This window comes from Abrus precatorius, unplaced genomic scaffold, assembly GCF_003935025.1.
Source record: "Abrus precatorius isolate BTA unplaced genomic scaffold, Abrus_2018 Scaffold8, whole genome shotgun sequence".
Classification (NCBI taxonomy): Eukaryota; Viridiplantae; Streptophyta; class Magnoliopsida; order Fabales; family Fabaceae; genus Abrus; species Abrus precatorius.
In genome coordinates, this window is record NW_020874428.1 from 12,797,915 (window position 1) to 12,810,995 (window position 13,081).

Below are 13,081 nucleotides of genomic sequence, written 5' to 3' on the forward strand. Positions count from 1 at the left end.
ATTATTTTTAAATCGTTAATTAATTTAAAAGCTAAAAAATAAGTGAAGTAAGAAATTGATCAACATCAATGCCAAAACCATTAATCCAAAGAAGGGTTAGTACCAAATTACACCCCTACAAATACCTTCCACCTTCATTCTGAGTTTCTAACTTTCAGAGCTCACAACCCAAGGGCAAGCCACACATAATCACACGTAACGAAAACTAGAACATGCAAATGCTAACTCTTCCACTTGCATGGACTCCAAGAAGTGCCCACCACATTTGCATGGCACCACCGAGAGCCACCGTTTCCGTGGCAGCGCCGCCGCTCATGAAGAAGCGGAAGACGCACTCAATGCCACCGGAAAAGCAAGAGATTTTCAAGTCACTTGAGGGCTGGGCTTCCCAGCAAGTCCTACCACTTCTTAAGCCCGTTGAGCAAAGCTGGCAGCCACAGAACTTTGTGCCTGACTCTTCCTTACCCTTCCATGACTTCATGGATCAGGTAAAGGCTCTTCAAGACACCACCAAAGAGCTACCCGACGAGTACTTTGTGGTGCTCGTCGGTGACATGATCACGGAAGAGGCGCTTCCCACTTACCAGACAGTGATGAATAATCTCGATGGAGTGAGAGATGATTATGGAACCAGCCCAAGCCCGTGGGCTGTGTGGAACCGGGCCTGGAGCGCAGAAGAAAATAGACACGGAGATTTGCTCAAAACTTATTTGTATCTTTCTGGTCGAGTTGATATGAAAATGATCGAGAAGACCATCCACTACCTCATTGCTGCTGGCATGGTGAGTAGTTATATCACAATATATACTTCTTATAATATCTATCCTTTACTTTCACGTGAATCCGGTTGACAAGATTCTATGGGTTTGAATAAACATCATAATAAATATTTATATATTAAAATTAACTTATACTTTATCATAAGCAGAAAATGGTAGATATTATAAGAAATCATCACCTACAAGCTCATACACACTGAGTGGCATAGCACAATACTTCTCTTATGATAAAAACTTAGTTACAAAGTCACCTAAATTGAACATTATCTTGAATTTAAGTGTCTAAAAGTAATGAATTTTTGTTAAAAAATATTTAATATTATTTTAAATTTATAATATGATAGATATTTTAATTTTCTAATAAAAATATATTATTTTCATATATTTGAAGTCGAACTTAAATTATAATATTAATAAAATCGTTGTTTTTTTTTAAGAAAAATGCAATATTCTAATTTATTTCATTTGGAAATGTAGGATGCTGGAATGGAGAATAACCCGTACTTAGGGTTTGTGTACACGTCAGTCCAAGAGCGAGCGACGTTCATAGCTCACGGCAACACGGCTCGGCTTGCCAAAGAGGGCGGTGATCCGGTGCTTGCGCGCATATGCGGGACCATTGCTGCGGACGAGAAGCGACACGAGAATGCGTACTCGAGAATCGTCGAGAAGCTTCTAGAAGTGGACCCCACGGGAGCAATGGTGGCCATAGGGGACATGATGCAGAAGAAGATTACGATGCCAGCGCACCTTATGTACGATGGGGAGGATCCCAGGCTATTGGAGCACTATTCCGCGGTGTCGCAGCGTATGGGCGTGTACACGGTCAGTGACTACGTGGACATCTTGGAGTTTCTGATCAGACGGTGGAGATTGGAAAAGATTGACGGTTTGACGGCTGATGGAGAGAGGGCGCAGGATTTTGTGTGTGGATTACCACATAGGATTAGGAAGTTCCAGGAGCGAGCCGAGAAGCGAGCGCGCAAGATGAAGCCGCATGGCGTCAAGTTCAGCTGGATTTTCAATAAAAAGGTGCTTTTGTGAGTTTGTATTAAGATGTGCGTAAGGGTCATTTACTCCATGGTCCAAGAAACTGTATTTTATGCTCCAAGTTTGTATTAAGATGTAAATAGCAGAAGGGATTGTTCTTGAAGAAGGACTTTCTGAAAATCTGCCTCGTTTTGTCTTTGGGAGTTCCCCCTTGGTGTGCTTGTCATTTTTTCAGTACTTATCACAATTTTATATCAAGAAATAATGAGTTCAAAATTTAACCAAGTGTGCAAAAATTAATTCAACATGTGTAGCATTTTTCCTAACTCCAAATACAGAGAATATGCTATCTTAAAGCTTATGTGAACCATCAGTAAGTTATAATTCTAGTATTTAGCTATGTCCAAAGTTTTCAGGTTCAACTCAACTCTTAATTTCCATGACAATGTGCTAAATGGAAAGTAGTATGACAACAACTGCAGGATCAAAGTTTCATGATAAAAAAAGTATAAAATGCAAAACAAATCACTGCAATTCATCAAAATAATAATCCAGAGTGTCTTGATTAACAGTTTACAGTACTAAAAAGCACACTAGTACTTATAAAATTCAATTTGAATTCTTTTTCTAGATATTAGACTGATGAAAATTCATTCAGCATTTCACAGAACATGTTTTGCATCATTCTCAGTGCTACATTGTACGAATTTGTCAACAAAATTCCCTAATTATTTACGACAATATTTCTGCACATACTCAGCAAAGGAACAAAAGGAAAATTCATAATGCAGATTCAAATTCTCATTAAAAATTACAGGTCTGGCATGTATTCAATTCAATCACACCTTAATTGCATGTTCCAATCATCAATTAAACATAATTCACTCCCAAATCACAATCCCCAAATTATCCCCAAATCAGATTCAGAAGAACCCTAAAATTTAAATTTTGCAATTTGATGAAAATTACCTAGAAATGGAGTGTAGAACTGATACAGACTTACTCAACAGTGATAATGTAGTGGAATTAAGTCTCAGATTCAGTTTAAAACAAGTAGAAAATTTTTTATTTTTGATGAAGTTTTCTGGGCAGCTAGGGTTTTTCACAGTGCGCTTTGGCTCTGGGGGTTTTAAGTGAGAACTCTGAACGCGTGAAGGCTTTAAATAAGGCAAGTAATCACGCAGAAAATTTTGTTCAAAAATACCTCAGGCGTGGCTACTTCACTCGTTCTGCGTTTCAACTTAAAACCCTCATGCAGCTCACGTGCTCACTTTAAAATGAAAGAAGTTAAGGTTTAAAGATCTGACCTTTGCACGTGTTGGCTTCAAACAGCTAGGGTGAAGGCGCATAACTGCGCGTGGCAACTTCATTTAGTTGGCGTTAAGGCGCGCAGTTGCTCTGTGTAAGGCACTCAGAATGCGTCTTGGCTTCAAACAGTTAAAGTGAAGGCGCGGTTTTGTGTGCCAAGGCGTCATGTGAGTAGAGTGAAGACGCGCAACTGCTGCTCTTTAGCTCTTCACTCAGAGCTTCTGTGTTTTGGCTCTATCCATTTAGCGTGTCAGCGCGCAATTGTGCGTTGAAACTTCAGCTGTTTAGAGTAGAAACGCACAACTCTCCGCTTCAGATTCTTCTCTATTGGTCTGCGCGTGTTGGCTTCAAGTGTTTAAAGTTTCAACGCACATATCATAAGGTTCCTGCGTTGTTACTCTACTCACTTGAAGTCTCAACTCCCATGATTGTTCCCTCCATATCAGCTTAAGAACTATAATTTTTCTGCAATTTAAATTCCTTGATCATGACTCATCTTGAAACTTAAGTTCACCATCTAATTTTTTTCCTGAATCACAACAAACAACCAATAAATTTTCACTACACTTCCTTATCAAAAATCAAATTTCAAAATATTAATTTCTACCTAATTCAACAAAATATCCTACTAGGACTCAAAATTAACTAGAAATTCAACATCTAAACTTCAATTTATAAGAGTTCAAGTTTTAGAAACGTGAGTTGCCTCTCACAAGCGCTCTTTAAACGTCACTAGCTTGACGTTTGATGTTTCTCATTCAAGAGAAACCACTTTAACACATGAAATTTCCTTTGAAAATGCCTTTCCATGATAAATTTTCAACCTTTGACCATTAACTTTGAACTCTCTTCCTGTATTAGGATCTGCCACCAAGACTGCACCATGAGGTGATACTTCTTTAATGAAGAAGGGTCCAGACCACCTTGATCTGAGTTTCCTTGGAAATAATTTCAGTCTTAAATTGAACAGCAACACTTGTTGTCTAGATTTGGGTTCCCTTTTTCAGATGAATTTATCATGAATCCTTTTGGTTTTCTCCTTGTATATCTTGGCATTTTCATAGGCTTGCTGTCTGAATTCTTCCAATTCATGTAACTGCAGAATCCTCTTTTCTCCAGCCTTTGCCAAATCAATATTCAGCCACTTTGTAGCCCAATAAGCCTTATGTTCCAATGCCATAGGTAAGTGACATGCCTTTCTATAGACTAATTGATAAGGTGACATACCAATTGGAGTCTTAAAGGCTGTTCTATATGCCCATAGACAGTCATCTAGCTTTTTGGACCAGTTCTTTCTTGATTGATTCACCACCTTCTCTAAGATTTGTTTAATTTCTCGATTTGAAACTTCCACTTGTCCACTTGTTTGTGGATGATACGGTGTAGCAATCTTGTGTCTCACTCCATATTTTGCTAAGACTGAATCAAGATATTTGTTACAAAAATGAGTACCTCCATCACTTAGTAAGAATCTAGGTACTCTAAACCTAGTGAATATGTTTCTTTTGATAAAAGATATCACCACTTTAGCATCATTGGACCTTGTTGGGATGGCTTCCACCCATTTAGACACATAGTCTACTGCCACAAGTATATATTCATGAGAAAAGGACGTGGGAAATGGTCCCATAAAATCAATTCCCCAAACGTCAAACATCTCCACTTCTAAAATATTGTTCATGGGCAGTTCATGCTTTCTAGAGATATTGCCTATCCTTTGACACTTGTCACAACTTTCAACATAATTCTTGGCATCTTTAAATAATGTTGACCAGAAAAATCCTGCTTGCAAGACTTTTGCAGCAGTCGTTGAGCTACCATGGTGGCCTCCATATTCTGAGTTATGACAATGCCAAAGAATTTCAGCTTGTTCTTCTTGTGATATACACCTTCTCAACAGACCATCTACCCCTATTTTGAACAAATAAGGGTCTTCCCATACATAAAATTTGCTGTCATGCAGAAATTTCTTTCTTTGTTGCCAATTAAACTTTGCTAGAATCAGCTCAGTGGCCTTAAAATTTGCTAAATCAGCAAACCAAGGTGATTCTTCCACCACAAATAATTTCTCATCTGGAAATTCTTCATTGATGTCCAAAGAATTAGAGTTCAAACTGTCCAATGGCAGTCTAGACAGATGATCAGCTACTCCATTTTCCTTGCCCTTTTTATCTCTAATTTCTAGCTCAAACTCTTGCAGCAGTAGAATCCATCTCAGCAATCTTGGCTTGGCATCTAATGACTTCAATTTTGGCTTGGTCCACCTCAATTCCTTTTTCAGAAATCCTATGGCCAAGGACTATTCCCTCTTGGACCATAAAATGACACTTTTCCCAATTCAGCACAAGGTTTGTATCTTGACATTTCTTTGGAATGTGGCTGGAGCATTGCACAATCCAAATGGCATCCTTCTATATGCAAATACTCCAAATGGACATGTGAAGGCAATCTTCTCTTGATCTATAGGGTCCACCGCTATTTGATTATAGCCTGAATATCCATCAAGGAAGCAATAAAATGCATGTCCAGCCAATCTTTCTAACATTTGATCGGTAAATGGTAAGGGAAAATGATCCTTCCTTGTTGCATCATTAAGCTTTCTATAATCAATGCACATGCGCCAGCCTGTGACAGTTCTAGTGGGTATTAATTCATTCTTTTCATTTGCCACTACAGTTATTCCTCCTTTCTTAGGAACAACTTGAACTGGGCTGACCCATTGACTATCCGAAATTGGGTAAATTATCCTTGCATCTAATAGCTTCATTACCTCTTTTCTAACCACTTCCTTCATGGCTGGATTCAACCTTCTTTGTGGCTGTACTACTGGCTTGTAGTTGTCCTCAAACAGAATTCTATGTCTACAAAAGGATGGGTTAATACCTTTCAAATCTGAGATGTGCCATCCAATTGCAGATTTGTGATTCCTTAAAATTCTCAGCAGCTTTTCTTCTTCATCTCCCTTGAGATTATCGCTTATAATCACTGGATATTGATGTCTTTGATCTAGAAAAGAGTACCTCAAGTGAGACGGCAATTGCTTCAGCTCAAGTTTCTCCACTTTCTCTTCTTCCTCTTCTTTTTTCAGTTCCTCTCTTGCTGAATTTTCAGATAAAGGGATAATAGGCAGTGTTTCAAGTTGTTGAACATATTCCATGAATTTTTCTTCTCTTTTTACAGCAACTTGTGAATTCCCTGCAACTATAATTTCCCTTAACATAGAAAATTCATCAGCATTATCAATTAATTGAGAAAATGAAATAGATTCTAAAATATCAACTCTCATGCAAGTGCTATCATCACTAGGATGTTTAAGTGCTTCAAAAACATTAAAGGTAACCTTTTCATCCTACACTCTAAGCATTAATTCCTCTTTTTGCACATCAATCAAAGCTCTCCCTATAGCTAAGAAAGGTCTGCCCAATATTAAAGAAATATCGGCATCCACTTCTATGTCTAAAATGAAAAAATATGCGGGGAAAATAAACTTCTCAATTTTAACCAATAAATCCTCTACAATACCATATGGATAAGTATATGATCTGTCCGCAAGTTGTAGAGTGATGCTTGTGTGCTTAGCTTCCTCTATTCCAAGTCTTTTCATGATGGCAAGAGGCATAAGGTTGATGCTTGCCCCAAGATCACACAAAGCTTTTCCTATTGTGCAATTTCCAATAAAGCATGGAATGCTGAATGAGCCTGGATCTTTTAATTTTTGAGGCAGCTTTCTCTGCAAAATAGCACTCAATTCTTCAGTCAAAGGGACTGTCTTGTCATTTTCTAACTTTCTCTTCTTGGACAGTAACTCCTTCATGAATTTTGCATATGAAGGCATTTGTTCTAATGCTTCAGCAAATGGTATGTTGATTTGGAGCTTCTTAAAGACATCTAGAAACCTCTCATACTGCCTTTCTTGCTTAGGATTGATGACTCTTTGTGGATAAGACAGTCGCTTGTATTTCTCTTCATCTAGAGGCTTGTTTGAATCTTCTAAAATTTGCCTCTTTGTTCTTCTCACAGTTTTAGGGAAGGTATCCATTTTTGAATTTTCTCTTTTCAATAAGGTGAAGTTCCTTTCCTCTAGATCAGATTTAATCTTCTCCTCTTCCTTGGTTTTCTCTCTTTTTTCGGCTGGTTTTGGACTACCCACAACAGCTCCACTCCTAGTCATCACAGCTTGGCATTGTTCTTTTGGATTTATAACTGTGTTGCTAGGGAATCTCCCATCTTCTCTGCTGGACAGTTGCTCAGCTAACTGTCCAATCTGTGTTTCCAATTTTTTCATGGAAGATTCTTGATTCTTGAAGCTTATTTGTGTTACTTTCATAAATTGTAGCATGGTTTCTTCCATTTCGTTCAGCCTTTCATTCAGTGGTTTAGAAAACCTCTAATTTTTTTGAAGTTGGTTGGCTGGATTCCCTTGGAAATAAGGTTGTTGTGTTGCTGGTCCTGCATTTGAAAATGGAACAGCAGAGTTAGAATTTTTCCAATTAGAGTTCTGGTTATTCCAGCTATGTTGCTGTTGGTTTCTATTGTTAGAGAATTGAAAACCATGGGGAAATGAAGATTGTTGTCTCTGAAAATTCCCCATATAATTGACTTGTTCTTGAGATTCGAAATTATTTCCATCACAAGCTCCGTTTACATGATTCCCTCCATAAAAATCACACACAAGTGGAGTGTTCTGTATTGGTGCAGCTTGTAAGTTGCTGATTTGTTGGGTGAGTGCAGCTATTTGCTCAAAAAACAATTGGTTTTGCAGCTAATTTTGAGTCAAAAAGGTCTCAAGAAGTTTTGCCTCATAACCATTACTCCTTGTTGATTGTCTCAAGATCAGGGTTTGGGGTTAACTCCCCTTACCTGGAAATAAGTCTTTCACAATAAAGGAATGAGGGATGGTGTCTCTAAGGCCATGTTCTCCATGAGATCAAAAAGAAAGGTACATGTTTCCCATAGAGGATATTGTCTGAAATACCAAAATTTTCTTAAATATTATAAGTATAAAACTTTTGAGAAAAAGAAAACAAAGGAATAAAAGTGAAGGTGGAGAATTAGGCTCTGAGAAACTTACTTGGAACTGAATATGTGTTCTAGTTCATATTGAAAGAGATTCAGAGTTCAGAGGACTTTTATTTTGGGAAGGGAAGGTGAGAGAACAGAGAGGAATATGAAGGAAGGTTGTTTGGCTTCTAATGCAAAATTTTAGAACGGAAGTTTCTTAAATACCTCTCTAAAGTCACGCATTCTTGCTTAAGCTTTCATATTTTCACTTGAGCGAGAAGTATTCTCGCATGGCGAGACCCTTCTCGCCTAGACGAGAACACTAGTCAAAAAATATCTTCTCCATTTCTGATAATCTCACCCTTTTTGCCTGGGCGAGATCCTTTCTCACTTGAGTAAGACTTGGTCCAGGGAGCTCTTACTTTTTCGTGTGACTTCTTGTAACATCCTCATTTTCGTATTCAAAGTAAACAATTTTTTTGTCATAGATTTAAAAATTGAATAAAAACAAAGCTTACATTTCCCTTATGTAAATTTTGTAAAGATTTTCAAGTATTTAAAATTTTTAAGGAATAATTTCAAGACTTTAAAGTAATAAATAAAACTTAAATTTACATCTAGCAAGTTATTCATTACAACAAAATTTCCTAAAGCATTATGAATTCTAAAATTTGACATTTAAAATCATTTACAAATCTTAGGCAATTTAAGATGTAATTAGAATAAAAGATTACAATTTCTCAAATTATTCTAATCCCTACAAAGCAGTCTTCTTTCCAATACCACTGAATTATGGTCCTAGAACAAACCAACCATCTTGATCTCTTTACTTTCGTTACCTGAAAAGTGTTACTAAGGGTATTTGACAGAAGGAAGATAAATATATATATATAATACTGAAAATATTACCTAATATACATTGAATTAACAATGACACTCAAACTATACAATTCACTATCACAACAAAGTACACACAAAACAAACAATCAATCATCTTTGCAAATTTTTGTAACATGCATCTTTCTACTAATTTGTACGTCATAATATATGTATTATACCAGGTCGATCAATATGTCACAATATATTTGTCCTAATCGCACTTATCAATGTATTACAACACACATATCATAACAACATCAACCGATATGTTACAATGCATCTATTATAATCATACAACTTCTATACTACTTCATATACATCACGCTGGTTAGCCACAGCAACAAGGATACACGTGTACTGATCTGGCCCCTTTTAGCAAAGGTATAGTCAGGAGTCTCGTTAGAAAATGAGTGTGTGGCCTGTGAATGCCTTCACTTTTAGTAAATCATTGTGCACTTATTCACACTTAGCATTCATCACCCTTATTTTCCCAAGATTTCCTAAATCTTCTCTGGACTTTATACCCCCAGTGTATCTATGTAGTTATATAAACTCATCACCAATATTTCTCATTCTTTTCCATATCCTTCTCACAGGTCAACGTGTCATAATACGTGAGTCTTGACCACATAACTTGGTGTATTACAATACATGTATTATGAATACACCCTTTAGATGTACCATAATACCTGTATTATAATCACATCCATTAATCATTCTGACTCCTGTATTATAATCACTTTTCTCACAATTCCACCATTATGTCACATCATTTCATTTCATACATCAAACTATATTCTTATTCAAGAATAATATAACAGTTTTCATTAACAACCTCATTCAATCAATTTCCACATACTTCAATCATCAACAAACATACATTCAACATAGAAAATCTTCAAACAAGTCCATACATCACACAGATCAATACAATGTGCCGAAGATCGAACATTTTCTCATAGATAATAAGGTCGTCTATCCTAATGTTTGGCATAATCCATTATTAATAACATGTCCACTATTCCAAAAACAACAAATAGCAAATCCTAACTACTCCTAAATAATGATTGCTTAGACAAATCACAATATTCCTTAAAATAGTTGTATTCGGGGCTTTTACTACAAGTTATATTTAGATAGTTATGAAAGTAAGAGTTTTTCAATTCAAACTATCCAAGAGGAGTTAGGGTTTGAGATCAACTTCCCTTACCTTGGAATAAAGACCCACCACAAAATCAATGGTAGAAATGCTCCATACACAAATTCTTGCCCTAAATACATGGAATAATCCATGAGAAATCAAGAAGAATGAAGAAAGAGTAAAAACTAAAAACCCTAACACACAGTACTTACATCTAAACGTTCCAAACCTAATCCCAACCTTCAACCTAAGGCACAAACGACTCTAGAGGTAATTCAATCGGTGAAAAAGGGCTAGGAATTGAGAGAATCGAGAGAGAAACAAAAGAAAAGGTGGGAAATGTGTTTTCCCCAACCCTAGATCCCTTAAATACCCTAAGAGTCACGACATTCTAGCTACAACAAGACATCTCTCGCTACAGCGAGACCCCTTCTTACTACAGCGAATATATTAGACCAAACTGCACCTTGGTTTCTGCATATTCTTGCTACAGCGAGACCTTTTCATTACATCAAGACTACACCCAAAAAACACCCTCTCTGTTGTCCTCTCGCTACAGCAAGAACGAAACAGATGCACGTCACTTGCCCAGGATCTTCTCACTATAGCGAGAATACTCTCGCTACAGCAAGAATGCCGCTACAGTTCACCCTCAGTCTAAATGTCCAATCAACTTCAGCCAATCCAAGTCAACACTCACATATATTTATATATATACACACATCCACATCACCAACATAAATCAAGATGCACATCCAATTAACAACACACATACTTATATTAACAGTCAATTTATTATTACCAAATTTAGGGTGTTACAACTCTTCCACCCGTTTAGAAATTTCTTCCTTGAAATTCACTTGCCAACACTCGTATCCTCCTAGAAATCTCTTACATTCCAGAACTTTAGCTACCCCAACATCTTACAAAACCCTTTGAATTAGATTAGTTAGCTAACACTGTAGCAGGACACTATATCTTTATGTTCTCATCTACATCACATCACCTCATACATACACCTAGACTGCACGGGAATGATGTTACTCATCCACAAAAACCTCAAGGAAAGGCACATCACACTCTAGTGTCAGGTTCAAACTTTTGAATTCTTTCCCCAATTAGCACTCCCTTTACCATCACTACTTTGATGTACGATAACTCCTTATTTCCCATTGCCTTTTTTGCCCTTGCCTTATTAGATTAGTACGACTACTCTAAATCATAATTGTCCAGAAATTCTATTTATTCATTTCACCATCCTTTAACCTTTGTATCTAAACACATACTTAGACTTTTGTGATTGTTGATTTCTTCTATCAATATAGCATCCATAGATCTTTGTGCAAACTTCGTTATCTTACTCCAAAGACATACATCAGTGAATTTTCTCATGTTGTTTCGTTCATCCAAGGACATACTTAACGACTTCTCTGCTAGAATTATCTTTTAACAAGAGATCCAACTTATATTATTATCTTGCTAGAACACATTTTGATCATTTCTTCAGTATGTAGATATGGCACATCTCTGTTCAGACTGAAAGGCTGAGGCAAGTCCAATGTTGGACATCACCACTATTAACCATTTCTATAATGATCCTTACATTGAGTCCTCTTATTTTGAATGATCCCGTGATTGAAGTGTGATATTATTTGATCCACATCGAACTAAATTCCATCATAAGATCTATAATGAGTTCGAGTTTATCTTTATGCGATAGCTCTATTTCCAACTTTTCTCTTATTGGAGCACTTCCATTTTGAAGGGTTTTATTCCAAGATGAAACACAGTCACAAACATTATGATCTTCCCTATATTTTCTTTGAGTCATTCATGACAAAAGTCCATAAACAAGTGGTACATAAGCACCTAGAATTAAGGATTTATCCTCGTATCAAAAGGACATGATTGGACAAAACTAATCCATCCTCAACATTACAGTAGACTGAAAAAGACAAGCAATTCAAATTAATTACAAGGATTTATCCTCGTATCATTTGATTGTGATTGGATTTTGATGGCAATTTGGTGAGGAATGTAAGGTGATTGATATTGAGAAATGTGTGTGATGGATAATGGATGTTGTGTGTGATGAAATGACTTTATTTGCAATAGGATGGTGATGAAACTTGTATGTTTGAGTGTAATATAGTTGAAAATGTTTGGACATGCCATTGGTTGATAATGAATAATGTGAAATGATTGAAATATATGTGAATGGCATGATGGTTGTCTTTGAATATGTTGAGAAACTATGAATGGTTCAACGGTACACTCGAGGTGCAGAAGATAGGGACAGTAGAAATACCTTGGGGAAGAGAAGGTGGTGGTGACACCAATAATGAGCATGGGTGCATCACGGGCCACACACTCTCCACCTGACTGGCAAGGTTTGACTGGAAACCTCCACCACTCTTCTGCTTCTCTATATATAAGTATGTGGCATAGGCCACCTTGTGCTCTTCACGGCACCTCATTGCATTGAAGACCTTCTCAACATCTGTCAACCACCTATGGGCTCCCTCAGGGTTAAATCTGCCCTTAAACTTGGGAGGATCGTGCCTAGTGAAGGCAGACAATCCTCGGTACTTAGCCGGCTCTCTACCTTGGTTATGCACCAAGGTCTCTAGAATTTGAGCCATGTGCTCCATGAGGTCATTGGTGCCTCTACCTCCTCTACCTCTACCAACCATGTTTAATCTAAGCTAACAACAAATCAACAAACCATGTTCCAGTACATTAGACCAATAACACATTTATAATTCAGGCAAACAAAACAAATCAACAGTCAGCTTGGTCGCTTTAGCCCGATATAATAAAATTTTCATTTAAGTATAATTTCCCATCACAGAATTTCATCAAACATTTCAAAACAATAAGGGATTACAAGTTTATATAAATGACTGCTACAGGACTAATTCAGTTACATCATAATTTCAAAATAAAATATGAGTCCTATAGCAGTTCATCCATCCCTTCACTG

At 37.0% G+C, this 13,081-nt stretch overlaps 2 protein-coding genes across 2 annotated transcripts; one reads left to right on the forward strand and one right to left on the reverse strand.

Annotated features, from left to right (window-relative positions):
• The first annotated feature begins 212 nt into the window (after positions 1-212).
• LOC113847159 (stearoyl-[acyl-carrier-protein] 9-desaturase 6, chloroplastic-like) lies at positions 213-1,823 on the forward strand. The gene is made up of 2 exons (XM_027476069.1): positions 213-782; positions 1,257-1,823. Exons 1-2 carry the CDS (start codon positions 213-215, stop codon positions 1,821-1,823), a joined length of 1,137 nt encoding a protein of 378 aa, XP_027331870.1.
• A 4,603-nt stretch (positions 1,824-6,426) lies between these two features.
• On the reverse strand, positions 6,427-7,428 carry LOC113874247. The gene has a single exon (XM_027512478.1). It carries the CDS (start codon positions 7,426-7,428, stop codon positions 6,427-6,429), a length of 1,002 nt encoding a protein of 333 aa, XP_027368279.1.
• Between the last annotated feature and the right edge of the window lie 5,653 nt (positions 7,429-13,081).

What these genes read in the sequence shown, in the direction of transcription:
- LOC113874247 (XM_027512478.1), bottom strand. Translation starts at nt 7,428, where the DNA reads ATGGAAGAAACCATGCTACAATTTATGAAAGTAACACAAATAAGCTTC.
- LOC113847159 (XM_027476069.1), top strand. Translation starts at nt 213, where the DNA reads ATGCAAATGCTAACTCTTCCACTTGCATGGACTCCAAGAAGTGCCCAC. An exon ending in ACCTCATTGCTGCTGGCATG is followed by an intron (nt 783 to 1,256) that starts GTGAGTAGTTAT and finishes TTGGAAATGTAG; the next exon opens with GATGCTGGAATGGAGAATAA.